The sequence below is a fragment of the Acipenser ruthenus genome, chromosome 2 (assembly GCF_902713425.1).
Source record: "Acipenser ruthenus chromosome 2, fAciRut3.2 maternal haplotype, whole genome shotgun sequence".
NCBI classification, from domain to species: domain Eukaryota; kingdom Metazoa; phylum Chordata; class Actinopteri; order Acipenseriformes; family Acipenseridae; genus Acipenser; species Acipenser ruthenus.
In genome coordinates this window covers 92543206-92556700 of record NC_081190.1, presented here as the reverse complement: position 1 = coordinate 92556700, position 13495 = coordinate 92543206, and the positions used below count along the sequence as shown (strand labels likewise).

Here is a 13495-nt window from a genome sequence, read left to right as displayed (position 1 = left end):
AAAAACCTATCATGATAGATTGTTACTTAATGTATCTAAGATGTAAACTATGTTATTCTGTTCTAATAGAAAGCAGTATACAAATCCATCTTGGACTATTGTTACACTGAAAGGTGAGATAATAAAGAACGTTCCTTATTATAAATACTTAGACATATGGATTGATGAGCATCTTACATTTAATCATCATATTGACAAACTGATTTTAAACGTAAGACCTAAATTAGGCTTCCTTTTTAGAAATAGGAAGATCTTTTCTCAGTCTAGCAGATCAAGATTTGTGACTACATGTCCTTGATTATGGTGATTACATTTACCAGTTTATTTCTATTCAGTCTTTACATAAACTAGATGTATTTTACAACTCATGCTGCAGACTTGTATTAGAATGTCCCACCTTGACTCATCATTGCAACATGTATGTAAAATTAGGCTGGCTTTCACTTACAGACTGAAGGCTTTATCATTGGTACTGTTTTGTGTTTAAGTTTCTCAAAAGATTGGTGCCTTGTTATTTAACTGCTCTGGTTAATAGGTATGATACCAACTATAATCTCCGTTCCTGTGAATCTGACAGCCTGGTCAATCCAAGGGTTGGCACATGTTTGGGTAAAATGTCCTTTACCTATCGGCTTCAAAAAACTTTTTAAATCGTGATTTTAACTCTTTTAACCATGATATAAGGAGTACATTTGATAGTATCTCTTAAATGTTTTAAAAATGATTTCTGTAAATTGTTTGGGGCCTCTTGTAAATGTTTTGATCCTGATTAAGGATCCGTACATGTTCGGGTGAATGTCCTTTGCTTATGACACCTAAAACGATTAAGTCAGTACCACACATGATATTGTGTTGTTTTATTGTATATGTTTGTTGACAGAACTCCCTTGCAAATGAGATTCAGGTCTCAATGGGTTAAATTCCTGTATAAATAAATACAGGAATGCAGAACCTCTGCCACCTACACTGTATTTAAACATTCATTAAAAAAACTTAATGATGTATGTGGGAGAAGTGAACACAGTCCTGAATCATGAAAGCTACTGTATCAAAATGGTTTTAAAAGGTAGCAAGTACAATTTTAATAATAATAATAATAATAATAATAATAATAATAATAATAGCAAATTTCCAACCCAGTCTCTGATTTTATCTGGCAGGATCTGGGATTGTAATATGAGGATCAACGTGGCTACAGGGGTGAGGGATCGATGCTGGCTAAATTATTGCAGCACTCTGCCTCTGATTCCCGGAGAGCCGTGTTTTCCCAGGAAAGTCAATACCTCCCGGCTCCTCTCATTAATGTGCCCATAAATTTGAGCAGCAGGGACACACGAGAGAGGGAGCAGAGAGAGACTGAGCCCAGCTGGGGAAGGGTCGGGCTCATATCAGAATCAAGAGCATTTAATGCATTAAGAGAGAGGTTTATAATACAAACTATGTGGTCGCCCGATTACTTAGTTCTATACAATGCATTGCATGTATGCATATTGCTTCTGAAGGTACTGGTTATGGGGTTGGAAGCTCAATGTAATAATATACTGTATGATACACCCTTGGATTAGAACAATTCACATGGCTTTTTTTTTAAATATGATTTTACATTTAAAAGAAAGTCTTAACAAAACAAATTCTTTCATTTTTTATCACATTTTTTTTTTTTACCATGTTGAACTGTTCTCCATCTGACCTTTCTTCTATATGAATGGAGTCTACCCTCAATACTAGAGTCCCAATCTTCCTTAGAAAAGACAGATTTCACAAAGCGATACCATTCTATTATTGCTGCATCAATATATGTGCAAGGGGGACAGAACCCTGGTGATCTGAAGATTGTCAGAACAAAGCCATAGGTACAAAACTTGTATTTAACATTTTCAGTTATAAATAATTCAAAAAGCGTTAGGTTGCCAGTAAAGGCATTTCAGCTCTAAGTATATGACCCTGTAATACAGTCAGCACTCGGTTATAAGAACATAAGAACATAAAAACGTTTACAAACGAGAAGAGGCCATTCGGCCCATCTTGCTTGTTTAGTAGCTTATTGATCCCAGAATCTCATCAAGCAGCTTCTTGAAGGATCCCAGGGTGTCAGCTTCAACAACATTACTGGGGAGTTGGTTCCAGACCATCATAATTCTCTGTGTAAAAAAGTGCCTCCTATTTTCTGTTCTGAATGCCCCTTTATCTAATCTCCATTTGTGACCCTTCGTCCTTATTTCTTTTTTCAGGTTGAAAAAGTCCCCTGGGTTGACATTGTCAATACCTTTTAGAATTTTAGAATTTTTAATGCTTATCTGTTACCCAGATACACGTCAGTCGCGTTTTACCGCCCTTGTATTAAGAATAAAATCAATACCTATTATATACTGTATATGTAACAAATTAATGCACTTACCTGTCACACGCAATTTCGTACTCTGTCACCAGTTTTCTGATACAAAGCCCATCTCTTCAATGTTACAATTTATCTTAATATCCTTTACAGCCCGCATTTAAAAAAATAAATAAATAATCTCTCTAATGCCAAATAAGTCTGTCTTATATTGTGCAGTTACACAGTGCTTCCTCCAGTTTCAACTGATGGAAATGCAGCACAAAAAAGCAAATGAGACAAGCTAGGGTAATGTAACAGTTTATCATTAACCAGCTTTAGTTTTGGCAAGTGATATTTTTAGAATCATATCGTTCTGAATTAAAATACTACTTCTGTTAAAAATATAGTACTGTACCAACAACACCAATACAGTACATCTAACTGGAAGCCTACTTATTTTAAAACACAGCCCTGTATTTTTGATGGAACGGGACAAAATGAAATAATCAGATATGCGTCACATGCGTTTAACCGTCACTGAAGTCAAAACTGCATAGGGTCGGATGTGTGAGTGCCGACTATAATAATAATAATAATAATAATAATAATAATAATAATAATAATGTATTTACTTAATTAAAAATACTGGCCAAAATTAATTAAATGATAAAAATGTATATCTGCTTCCTAGTACTTTTTCATAAGTGCATTGGTATAATAATCTTCAAATTATAAAACAAACATTTCCGCTCATCTAATTTAAGATATTCAAATTAAAGAAATGCATAGCAAGATAACCACATTCCCCATGTGACAGGTAATCTGAGAATTCATTATTGCACTACATATAAACAGCATGTATTGAACAATCACCTTGAGTTTTACTTGCAGCAGTTACACTGACAGCACCTTAACTCTCGCAACTTCATATTCCTCACTCTAAGCACCACCGGACTGAAACCAACTGAATGTCCTAAAGAGCCACTGTCCTTTCCCGAGGACTTGTGTTACTTATTTCTGTGTTCGAAATGTTGTACCATAAGAAAACATTGCAGATAAAACATCTTGTTTCCAAAGATGTCCCGGGGGGCTCCGTAGAAAGCAATACAGGCAGACATTAAGATTCATAATGCCATTTGGGCTGACAGGAATACTTGCTGCTTACACAATTACACCTGATGCAATTAGAGAATCCAATCAATTCAAATAACAGGCACTTTAATAAAAACACCACAGCCACATTTTCAACATGCATGCTCACAGTGCCGTAGATACTACAGGAAACTGTTCAAAGCCCTTTATGGCTGGCTTCAAATGCTATATTATTTAGAACATAAGAAAATGTAAGAACAAGAGAAGGATATTCGGCCTATCAATGCGTGTCTGGTTCCTTGTAGCTGATTGATCTCAAAATGTTTTCAAGTTGGGACTTAAAGGGTGAAAATAAGTTAGGTAACTCATTCCATTCCCTCACCACTCTCTGTGTGAAGAAGTGTCTCAAACTGTAAAGAAGTGTCTCATACTCTCTGTGTGTAGAAGTGTCTCATACGCTCTGTGTGAAGCAGTGTCTCATACTCTCTGTGAAGAACTGTCTCATACTCTGTGTGAAGAAGTGTCTCATGCTCTCTGTGTGCAGATAGTGTCTCATACTATCTGTGTGTAGAAGTGTCTCATACTCTCTGTGTGAAGAAGTGTCTCATACTCTCTGTGTAAAGAAGTGTCTCATACTCTCTGTGTAAAGAAGTGTCTCATACTCTCTGTGTGAAGAAGTGTCTCATACTCTCTGTGTAAAGAAGTGTCTCATACTCTGTGTGAAGCAGTGTCTCATACTCTCTGTGAAGAACTGTCTCATACTCTGTGTGAAGAAGTGTCTCATACTCTCTGTGTGAGGAAGTGTCTCATACGCTCTGTGTGAAGAAGTGTCTCATACTCTGTGTGAAGCAGTGTCTCATACTCTCTGTGAAGAACTGTCTCATACTCTGTGTGAAGAAGTGTCTCATACTCTCTGTGTGAGGAAGTGTCTCATACGCTCTGTGTGAAGAAGTGTCTCATACTCTGTGTGTAGAAGTGTCTCATACTCTCTGTGTGAAGAAGTGTCTCATACTCTGTATGTAGAAGTGTCTCATACTCTGTGTGAAGAAGTGTCTCATACTCTCTGTGTGAGGAAGTGTCTCATACGCTATGTGTGAAGAAGTGTCTCATACTCTGTGTGTAGAAGTGTCTCATACTCTCTGTGTGAAGAAGTGTCTCATACTCTGTATGTAGAAGTGTCTCATACTCTGTGTGAAGAAGTGTCTCAGACTCTGTGTGTAGAAGTGTCTCATACTCTCTGTGTGAAGAAGTGTCTCATACTCTGTAGAAGTGTCTCATACTCTGTGTGAGGAAGTGTCTCATACGCTCTGTATGTAGAAGTGTCTCATACGCTCTGTGTGTAGAAGTGTCTCATACTCTCTGTGTGTAGAAGTGTCTCATACTCTGTGTGTAGAAGTGTCTCATACTCTGTGTGTAGAAGTGGCTCATACTCTGTGTGTAGAAGTGGCTCATACTCTGTGTGTAGAAGTGTCTCATATGCTCTGTTTGTAGAAATGTCTCATACTCTGTGTGTAGAAGTGTCTCATACTCTGTGTGTAGAAGTGGCTCATACTCTGTGTGAAGAAGTGTCTCAGACTCTCTGTGTGAGGAAGTGTCTCATACGCTGTGTGAAGCAGTGTCTCATACTCTCTGTGTGTAGAAGTGTCTCATACTCTGTGTGTAGAAGTGTCTCGTACTCTCTGTGTGTAGAAGTGTCTCAGACTCTCTGTGTGAAGAAGTGTCTCATACTCTCTGTGTGCAGATAGTGTCTCATACTCTGTGTGTAGAAGTGTCTCAAACTCTTTGTGTGAAGAAGTGTCTCATATGCTCTGTGTGTAGAAGTGTCTCATACTCTGTGTGTAGAAGTGTCTCATACTCTGTGTGAAGAAGTGTCTCATACTCTGTGTGAAGAAGTGTCTCAGACTCTCTGTGTGAGGAAGTGTCTCATACGCTGTGTGAAGCAGTGTCTCATACTCTTTGTGTGAAGAAGTGTCTCATATGCTCTGTGTGTAGAAGTGTCTCATACTCTGTGTGTAGAAGTGTCTCATACTCTCTGTGTGTAGAAGTGTCTCATACTCTGTGTGAAGAAGTGTCTCATACTCTCTGTGTGCAGATAGTGTCTCATACTCTGTGTGTAGAAATGTCTCAAACTTTGTGTGAAGTAGTGTCTCATACGCTCTGTGTGAAGAAGTGTCTCACACTCTCTGTGTAAAGAAGTGTCTCATACTCTCTGTGTGAAGAAGTGTCTCATATGCTCTGTGTGTAGAAGTGTCTCATACTCTGTGTGTAGAAGTGTCTCATACTCTGTGTGAAGAAGTGTCTCATACTCTGTGTGAAGAAGTGTCTCAGACTCTCTGTGTGAGGAAGTGTCTCATACGCTGTGTGAAGCAGTGTCTCATACTCTTTGTGTGAAGAAGTGTCTCATATGCTCTGTGTGTAGAAGTGTCTCATACTCTGTGTGTAGAAGTGTCTCATACTCTCTGTGTGTAGAAGTGTCTCATACTCTGTGTGAAGAAGTGTCTCATACTCTCTGTGTGCAGATAGTGTCTCATACTCTGTGTGTAGAAATGTCTCAAACTTTGTGTGAAGTAGTGTCTCATACGCTCTGTGTGAAGAAGTGTCTCACACTCTCTGTGTAAAGAAGTGTCTCATACTCTCTGTGTGAAGAAGTGTCTCATACGCTCTGTGTGTAGAAGTGTCTCATACGCTCTGTGTGTAGAAGTGTCTCAAACTCTCTGTGTGTAGAAGTGTCTCAAACTCTCTGTGAGAAGCAGTGCCTCATGTTCTACTTGTGAAGAAGTGTCTCATACTCTCTGTGTGCAGAAGTGTATCATACTCTCTGTGTGAAGAAGTGTCTCATAATCTCTGTCCTACTGTAAGTCTATCTCCATTTATTTTCCAACTTTGTCCTCTGGTCCTGGTTTCTGTTCTGCGCTTGTGTCTTTTATTTATGTTTACCATCACTGAGATTCATTCAGATACTCCAGTGTCGAGTTATCATTTTTCTTTGTATCTGTCTTTCCCTAGCTTTGAACTGCCAAGCACTAAACATACTTTCTCATTCATTTCCAATCATGTGACTATGTGACCTTGGCTCATCCTATCCTACATAAATAGAGCGGCTGGATAGGTGGTAAAGTTGAGAGACAATTTTGTAAAATGAAATGAGGACATCTGTGCAGTCCCAGGCAGGTTGAAATTCCCAGACAACCTCACAGACAGGTCAAGACTGATCAAGAGAAACAATGTAACAGTATTGGATCGCCAGACCCCAGAGACACTCAACACAATTGCAAAACATCCTAAAAAGTCATGAAAAGGTAAAAGTAAATAAAATTATATTTGAAGAAACTTGCTCATATACACCATATGCCAATTGATACTAATGCTTACAAATGATCTGTAATGGAATATCATAAACTGTAATTTTTTTTGTACTGTTTGCATGAATATGTATGAATATGCTGCTGATGCATATATAACCTTAGTATGCTAATTACAACTGGGAAGGAACCGACAAAGAATGTGTCTGCCGTTAGTGATGAATAACCTTAAAACCTCTGTATTCTAATTGTGGGGCTGTGCTGTACCTACAGGGATATGGAGTGAAGGATTGTAATTCATGATGATATCGAGTGGATTCCTAACAGTTGCACATGGACAACCCAACACAGTTAACAATATAATTATTTTGCTTCTGCTTCTAACAAATTTACACAATGCTTTAAGAAAGGAAATTATTGTTTGGTTGTTTAAAATGCATTTTCGATTAAGAAATTGGCTGCTGATTCCACCTCTTAAAAGGGACAGATTAAAAATAACACAGAAGGGTGAGGGAGCCCCTGGGCCCCTGCTGTCTTACCTGTGTAGACGAAGCGTCCCGGCGCCCCCTTACAGAACTGCTTGGACTTGTATGAGAGCGTGACCTCGACCACGCCAGGGATGTGTCGCGGTGGCGTCTGCACTCGGATGGCGTGAGGTGTGATGAGCTGAGAGGAACAATACAGTTTCTTGTGTCTTTATATACAGCAACCACGCGCCACGTTTCACAAACAACAGAACAAACACATTTTATATATATATATATATATATATATATATATATATATATATATATATATTAGGGCTGTCAATTAATTGCAGTTAACTTCTGCGATTAACGCGTAAATGTTTTTAGAGATTAATTATTTTAATGTGCGTTAATCGCATTGCTGTGTCTTGAGCCTTTCTGCACACCGTACTTCAATCCCGGCTGCGGCAGCATTGTATTGAGTGTCTGAGTGCAGTTATTGTTAAAATAGAAAGTTAGTCACTGAACCGCTTAATGGAGCAAAGCACTAAAAATGGATGGGATTTTTTTTTCGACGGGCTCACTGGACAGAAAGACGCTTACTTGTCTACTGTCAAAGTGAGTTCCAGTATCAAACACGAGCACATCTAGTCTGCTGCGTGTTGAACACGCCTTCATCTCTCAAAATACACTAGCAGCTCTTGCTACAGATAATAACAACAACAAATTAAACCCACCAGTTTCGACAGAAATGCAGGATCGCTGCAAGCCCATATCAAGCTAAGTATGATCATGATAATAAATGAGTTAGGCTGAGTTGCTCCTTTTTTTTGCGTGTAGTATGTAAAGCCTAACAATTGTTAGTCTGCAGTTTTTGGATATGATGACAGTTTTTTTTTGTATGTTCTCTTCACAATTAACAGTTCATTTCCTAGAAGTGCTTACTATAGCTACATATGTATAATTTTATTAAAAAAAAAAAAAAAACTAATTTATTTCAGTTCACAATCACATTTGAAAACAGATATCCTATGTATGTTTTCTGATCTCTGTATGCTACTGATCAAGCTTGAACCGCACATTTTATTGTGTTGGTTGTATTTCTAATTTCTAAATTATTGCCCCTAGTACATTTTGGTGGTGGTCTCAATGGGTACATTTGCTGGTTAAATAAATACATAAATAAATACATTTTAAACAATTTTATTTACAGGTAAGGATAATAAAAACAATATCATCAGTAATAAAAACAAATTTAAATTCAATGGATGTAGTAATTGTAACAAGTTAATATGCGATTAAAACCGAGATTAACGAAGATTAATTTTTTTAATCGCTTGACAGCCCAAACATATATATACAGTATATATATATATATATATATGAACAAAAAAAACAAACAGTTTAAACCTCAATGCCTAACACCTGCTGTTGTGCTTATGTTATGACAGAAAATGACAGGACAAGCTTCCTGGTTCAACAAATATCCTACCCAGTCATTGTGCATTGGCAGTGGAAAATGCTTTGGGGTACCACTGCTCTTGAGAAATGACTAATTTGCATCTATTCAGGGACACCAGGATATTTAGTGAGCAAACAGTGTTATTGGGGTAAATCTGGTAAAAAAATTCCACCCCCTACTGTACAAACAGGGGAGGTTAAATAATTGTGTGAGTCACTGAACACAAGAGGTCCGCATCACCATCATACATGGTTACATAAAGCTCTAATGTGCAATGTGAACATTGCAAACATCTTCCACCTACCCAGTATAGCGTCATTCTAACTGCATTTAAACTACAGTTGAAACACTGCTGTTGTTTGTGTCATTAAACAGCACGTTCTTAACGGGTAGCTGTTAGATCCTAAAATCTGAGCGTAACAGTGTTCCAGTCCCCGGCAGACCCCTGGCCGTACCTCACTCCACACCAGCATGGTGCCGAAGACCACCTGCAGCCCGTCGAAGAAGTTATCCCCGATGACGATGACGGTAGCACCCCCAGTGGTCCAGCCCTCGCTCGGGCTGATTGCTTTGATGCAGGGGGTAGCTGCTTCGGAAACACAGAGAGGAACGTCAGGCTACAATCTCACACACACACAAACATACATACACATACACACACAGGCATGTACACAAACACACACTTACACAGGTTTTGGCTCAATAATTAGAAGCTTGTGCAAGCTTGGGAATCTTCTCTTTGGAAGTACAATTCTCCTACCCTAGTATTCCATTTTAAATGCCACTGGGATCCTTATAGCTTCTATTTTAAAAGTACCAAATATCGAAGACAACTGTGTGCAATTATTTAATGTTAACGTTGCATTGAAATGCAAAAAAAGAATACATCAGTTATCTTAAGGGCAGAAGAGCACAGCACAGAACAAGATAGGTTGCCAAGGGGATGCTCGGATAACAGATGCGTTCGGAAAATCAAGCTTTTACCATATTTGCACGTGTAGGTATTTGTTTTGAGCTACAACTTTAAATTCCTCCCTCAGTTTGTGATGGCAGGGGGCCTGAGCCCGACTGCTTGATTCACATTTAAATCTTGATTGATCTAGTACTGTTTGACAATCCAGCCTTTGACCCCATCCAATCCAATACCTCCTGAAGCGAGCCATGATCAAGATCATTCAACTAGTCTCTTGATATTTAGACAATTGATTACTCTCTATGTTGACTGGTAGTATCGCAAATATCAATAGTAACTTGATACTGCAGAATCCCAGGTGGGGGACACTGCTGCTGTACCCTTTAGCAAGGTACTTTACCTAGATTGCTCCAGTAAAAACCCAACTGTATAAATGGGTAATGGTATGTAAAAAATAATGTGTAAAAATAATGTAATTGTATGTAAAAATAATTAGATGTCTTGTAACAATTGTAAGTCGCCCTGGATAAGGGCGTCTGCTAAGAAAGAAAAAAAAATAATAATAAGAAGAAGAATAATCAGGGGTTAATTTGTGCCGGATCGCACAGATCCAATACCTTTTTGCTGATTGACAGGCGAGAATTATACAAAAACATATTTTTGGTTGCAAAAAATAACTATACAAATAATATGTATAATAAAAAAAATATGCCTTCCTGTTCCATGAATTGAAGGACAAAAGTGTACTGTAACGATATGACATCTATGAGTAAGAAAATTACTATTTTAATTACAACCCAAATGGTGAAACACCAAAAACTGAGTGCTCTGAACAACAATAGTGTCGTCGCTCCTGTTCATCGGATTAGTCGGCCTGCCACTGGTATTGTTCAAACCTGAAGATTATGTTAAAACACGGCTAGGCAAAGGTGGGCATGCAGCTACTGACACAAACAATAAGGCACAAAAACCTGATGCACAAGCAGATGAGAACTTGAATCATATATGGGAGCTACTGTAAATCATGGTCAGTACATTAGGTTTTGAAACAAAAATGCTATCCTTCCACAGTTATAAGATCTGGTACCTTTTTCTTTACAAATTAACCTCTGCCCATAATGAATCAGATTTATTATTATTATTATTATTATTATTATTATTATTATTATTATTATTATTATTATTTATTTCCTCTAACTTCTGTAGACATCTCTTTAGGCATATGCTTATTAGCTTGGCTAAATGGAGGGTTACACTGCATACATGGTGGTAGGTTCTGTCACATAGTATGTTCAATGGTGTATTATAAACTACACTTTGCTCCGACTGGAACTGAAAAGCAAATGAAAATAAACCTGAAGGGTCACAGTTAATAGCTCCAAGGGCTGTATTTTCAAAGCATTTAGTAGTTTTTAATAAACTTAATTAAAAAAAAGAAAAATCTGTTCTTAAGAGACCTTTTGTTATGCTTAGTTTTTGCATTTACTTTTTAATAAAATATATTTTTTCTCTGTTAAAAAAAACAGGAGTTAATTAAAAAATGCAGTACAGTAAATACTTTGAGAATGTGGCCCATAGTTTGTTAAAGTTTAACATATGGATCTAAATGCTTATACTGATGACACAGTGACAATAGAGCACTTTGTGTATGTTTTAAAATCAAACACCTCCTGTTGTGCATGGGAGACTCATCAGTATATTTTCTTCCTGTAAAGGCATATTTTAGCGTCCTTAAATGTGTACCCTGAAGCCCTGCGTCCATCTGTCTGTCGCGCTCATACACAACAGCTTCCTTGAAAAGGGTAGAACCAGAGTTTAAGAGTGGAAGCTACATTTTGTAACATATATGAGCAACACAATCTCATTTGATGTAATCCCTCATCTCTGAAAGTATTACCATAGATTTCTAATTTTCCTTCTGAGGTAAAGAAGATAACGCTCTTGTAATCCCTTTAGAAAATAATTATTGCTCTTGTGTTGCATCAGTAAACCTTATTGTAAGATAAAAAAATCAGGGATTAAAAAATGTACATTAATCTTTAGGATATATATATATATATATATATATATATATATATATATATATATATATATATATATATATATATGTATCTCGCAAGTAGGCAATGGAATCTGACTGACCAGATGAGAAGCTGTAATATCCATTCATTGGATTTGCTGTCAGTTAATGAACGTTTGTGGTCAAAGGCAGATTTGACTTAAGAACATAATAAGAACATAAGAAAATTCCGAATGAGAGGAGGCCATTCGGCCCATCTATGCTCATCTGGATCCTACTAGCTGACTGATCTCAAAACATAGTCAATTTGTGTCTTAAAGGATCCACAACATGGCTAGGTAACACTATTCCATATCCTCACCACTCTAACAACTATGTCTATGGACTACTATGGACTACAATCATGGACACAAATACAAACAAACCCTCTGACACACAGACACGTAAAGTAAAGATGGAGAAGACACTTTGTACAAATACTTGTAGAAATTAGATAGATGCATTACTTATTATATGTGTTACTGGAAGTTCAGTATACAAATAAAACCAGATTTAGGACTACACCACTGAGTAGACCTGTATTTAAATAGAAACCTGTTCTAAAATGGAGGATTTCATTAATTATGTCTATCGTTTTTGGAAGAAAGCATACAACCAAAAGACGTGGAAAATATTTATTGTGTTTATTAATAAGGGTGCTCAGTAATAGACCAGGGCCCTATACCCTATCAACACTGGGCCTCTCAAGTCAGACTGGAAGGGATAATTGTATGAGGACTGGGCGATCTACAGCAGCAGACTGCCTTTCTCCTCCCCTTTGTAATAAAACACTTTAGCTTTAAAGAAGGTCATATTTGGAGGTCACTGTCACACAGCCACAAGGCCGAAATGCTTAAACACGCTCATTTAAGAGCTATATGTCTTACCTTCGAGTACGATGTAAATAAATAAGTAAGTAAAAACCAAGACATAAAAAGTTAAGCTTGGCTACAACAATTATGTTATCAGTTACAGTACTGTTGCTTAGAGCCTAGATTTGTATCACGCACATTGACGTAGGGTCTATCTTTTACTGCTCTCTAGAATGAGATCTAGAATGACTTGATATTTGGATGTCTTTTAAAGCTTGTCTCATGGCTACACTGTGTGCAATGATTTTCACTGAGTGCACTGCATTGCAGTAGAACACACACTGAACATGTCCTACCTTCTGAAGGGTCGAGACGGCGGGCTCTCCTGCCATGCTTGGAGTTGTTGTGAACGAACATATTGTCCGAGACCGCCAGCACGTGGCCGTCCACATTGATTGTCGTGGCGACAACCACCTGGAAGGGGCAGACAGAGAGATAAGCATTAGCACCAGACAAGGGAAATCTGAAAACTTGTCACAGAAACAATGACCAGAACTATTTCACAAGGGTGTAATAATTGTATGATTTTCTTTGAGAAGTCATGGTGGAAATCTGTAGTGAGGAACAACCCTATTTAAAAGGAGGTCACAATTACAGGGAGGAATAAAATCATTTTAACAGTATAAAGCCAGCAAACTAGGCTCAAGTTTTATACAATGGTTGTATTCATCTTTTTTTTTTAAAAAATTTGCACTTCTTTTCCATAGAGTTGATAGTCACCACCTTTGACATAGTCACATGTGAAATATAAGTAATGTGTACAGTAATGGATAGGGAAGCACCTACCAACGCAGACCTGTTGTCTTTCCGATAGTAACTGACTTGCAACATGGAGCTTTTATATGTTCCTGACCTGTTTTCACTGGTCAACCATGCTGTTCCATTCTGTAAGCCATATATTTCAGCCTTTAACTGCTTCCTTCGTAGATTCTGCTGCACCTGATGACCCCTGCGAAGTGCCCCACCCAGCCCCTTCCAGACAGTTGCCATGCTGAGGGGCTAGAGAGTTTG

The 13495-nt window shown here is 37.8% G+C and overlaps 1 protein-coding gene across 8 annotated transcripts in view; it reads right to left on the bottom strand.

The window, feature by feature from the left end:
• Positions 1-13495, bottom strand: part of LOC117408375 (transcription factor COE3-like) — a 166422-nt gene that overhangs the window by 46617 nt on the left and 106310 nt on the right. For 6 of the 8 annotated variants that reach the window (XM_059003949.1, XM_059003913.1, XM_059003925.1 and 3 more), the window contains 3 exons: positions 12781-12898; positions 9096-9229; positions 7251-7377 (listed from right to left, as the gene is read on the bottom strand). In XM_059003949.1, the coding sequence (XP_058859932.1) occupies positions 7251-7377; positions 9096-9229; positions 12781-12898 (379 nt within the window). The remainder of the gene's footprint in view (positions 1-7250; positions 7378-9095; positions 9230-12780; positions 12899-13495) is intronic. The other 2 variants (XM_059003921.1, XM_034013319.3) reach the window with 1 other exon arrangement.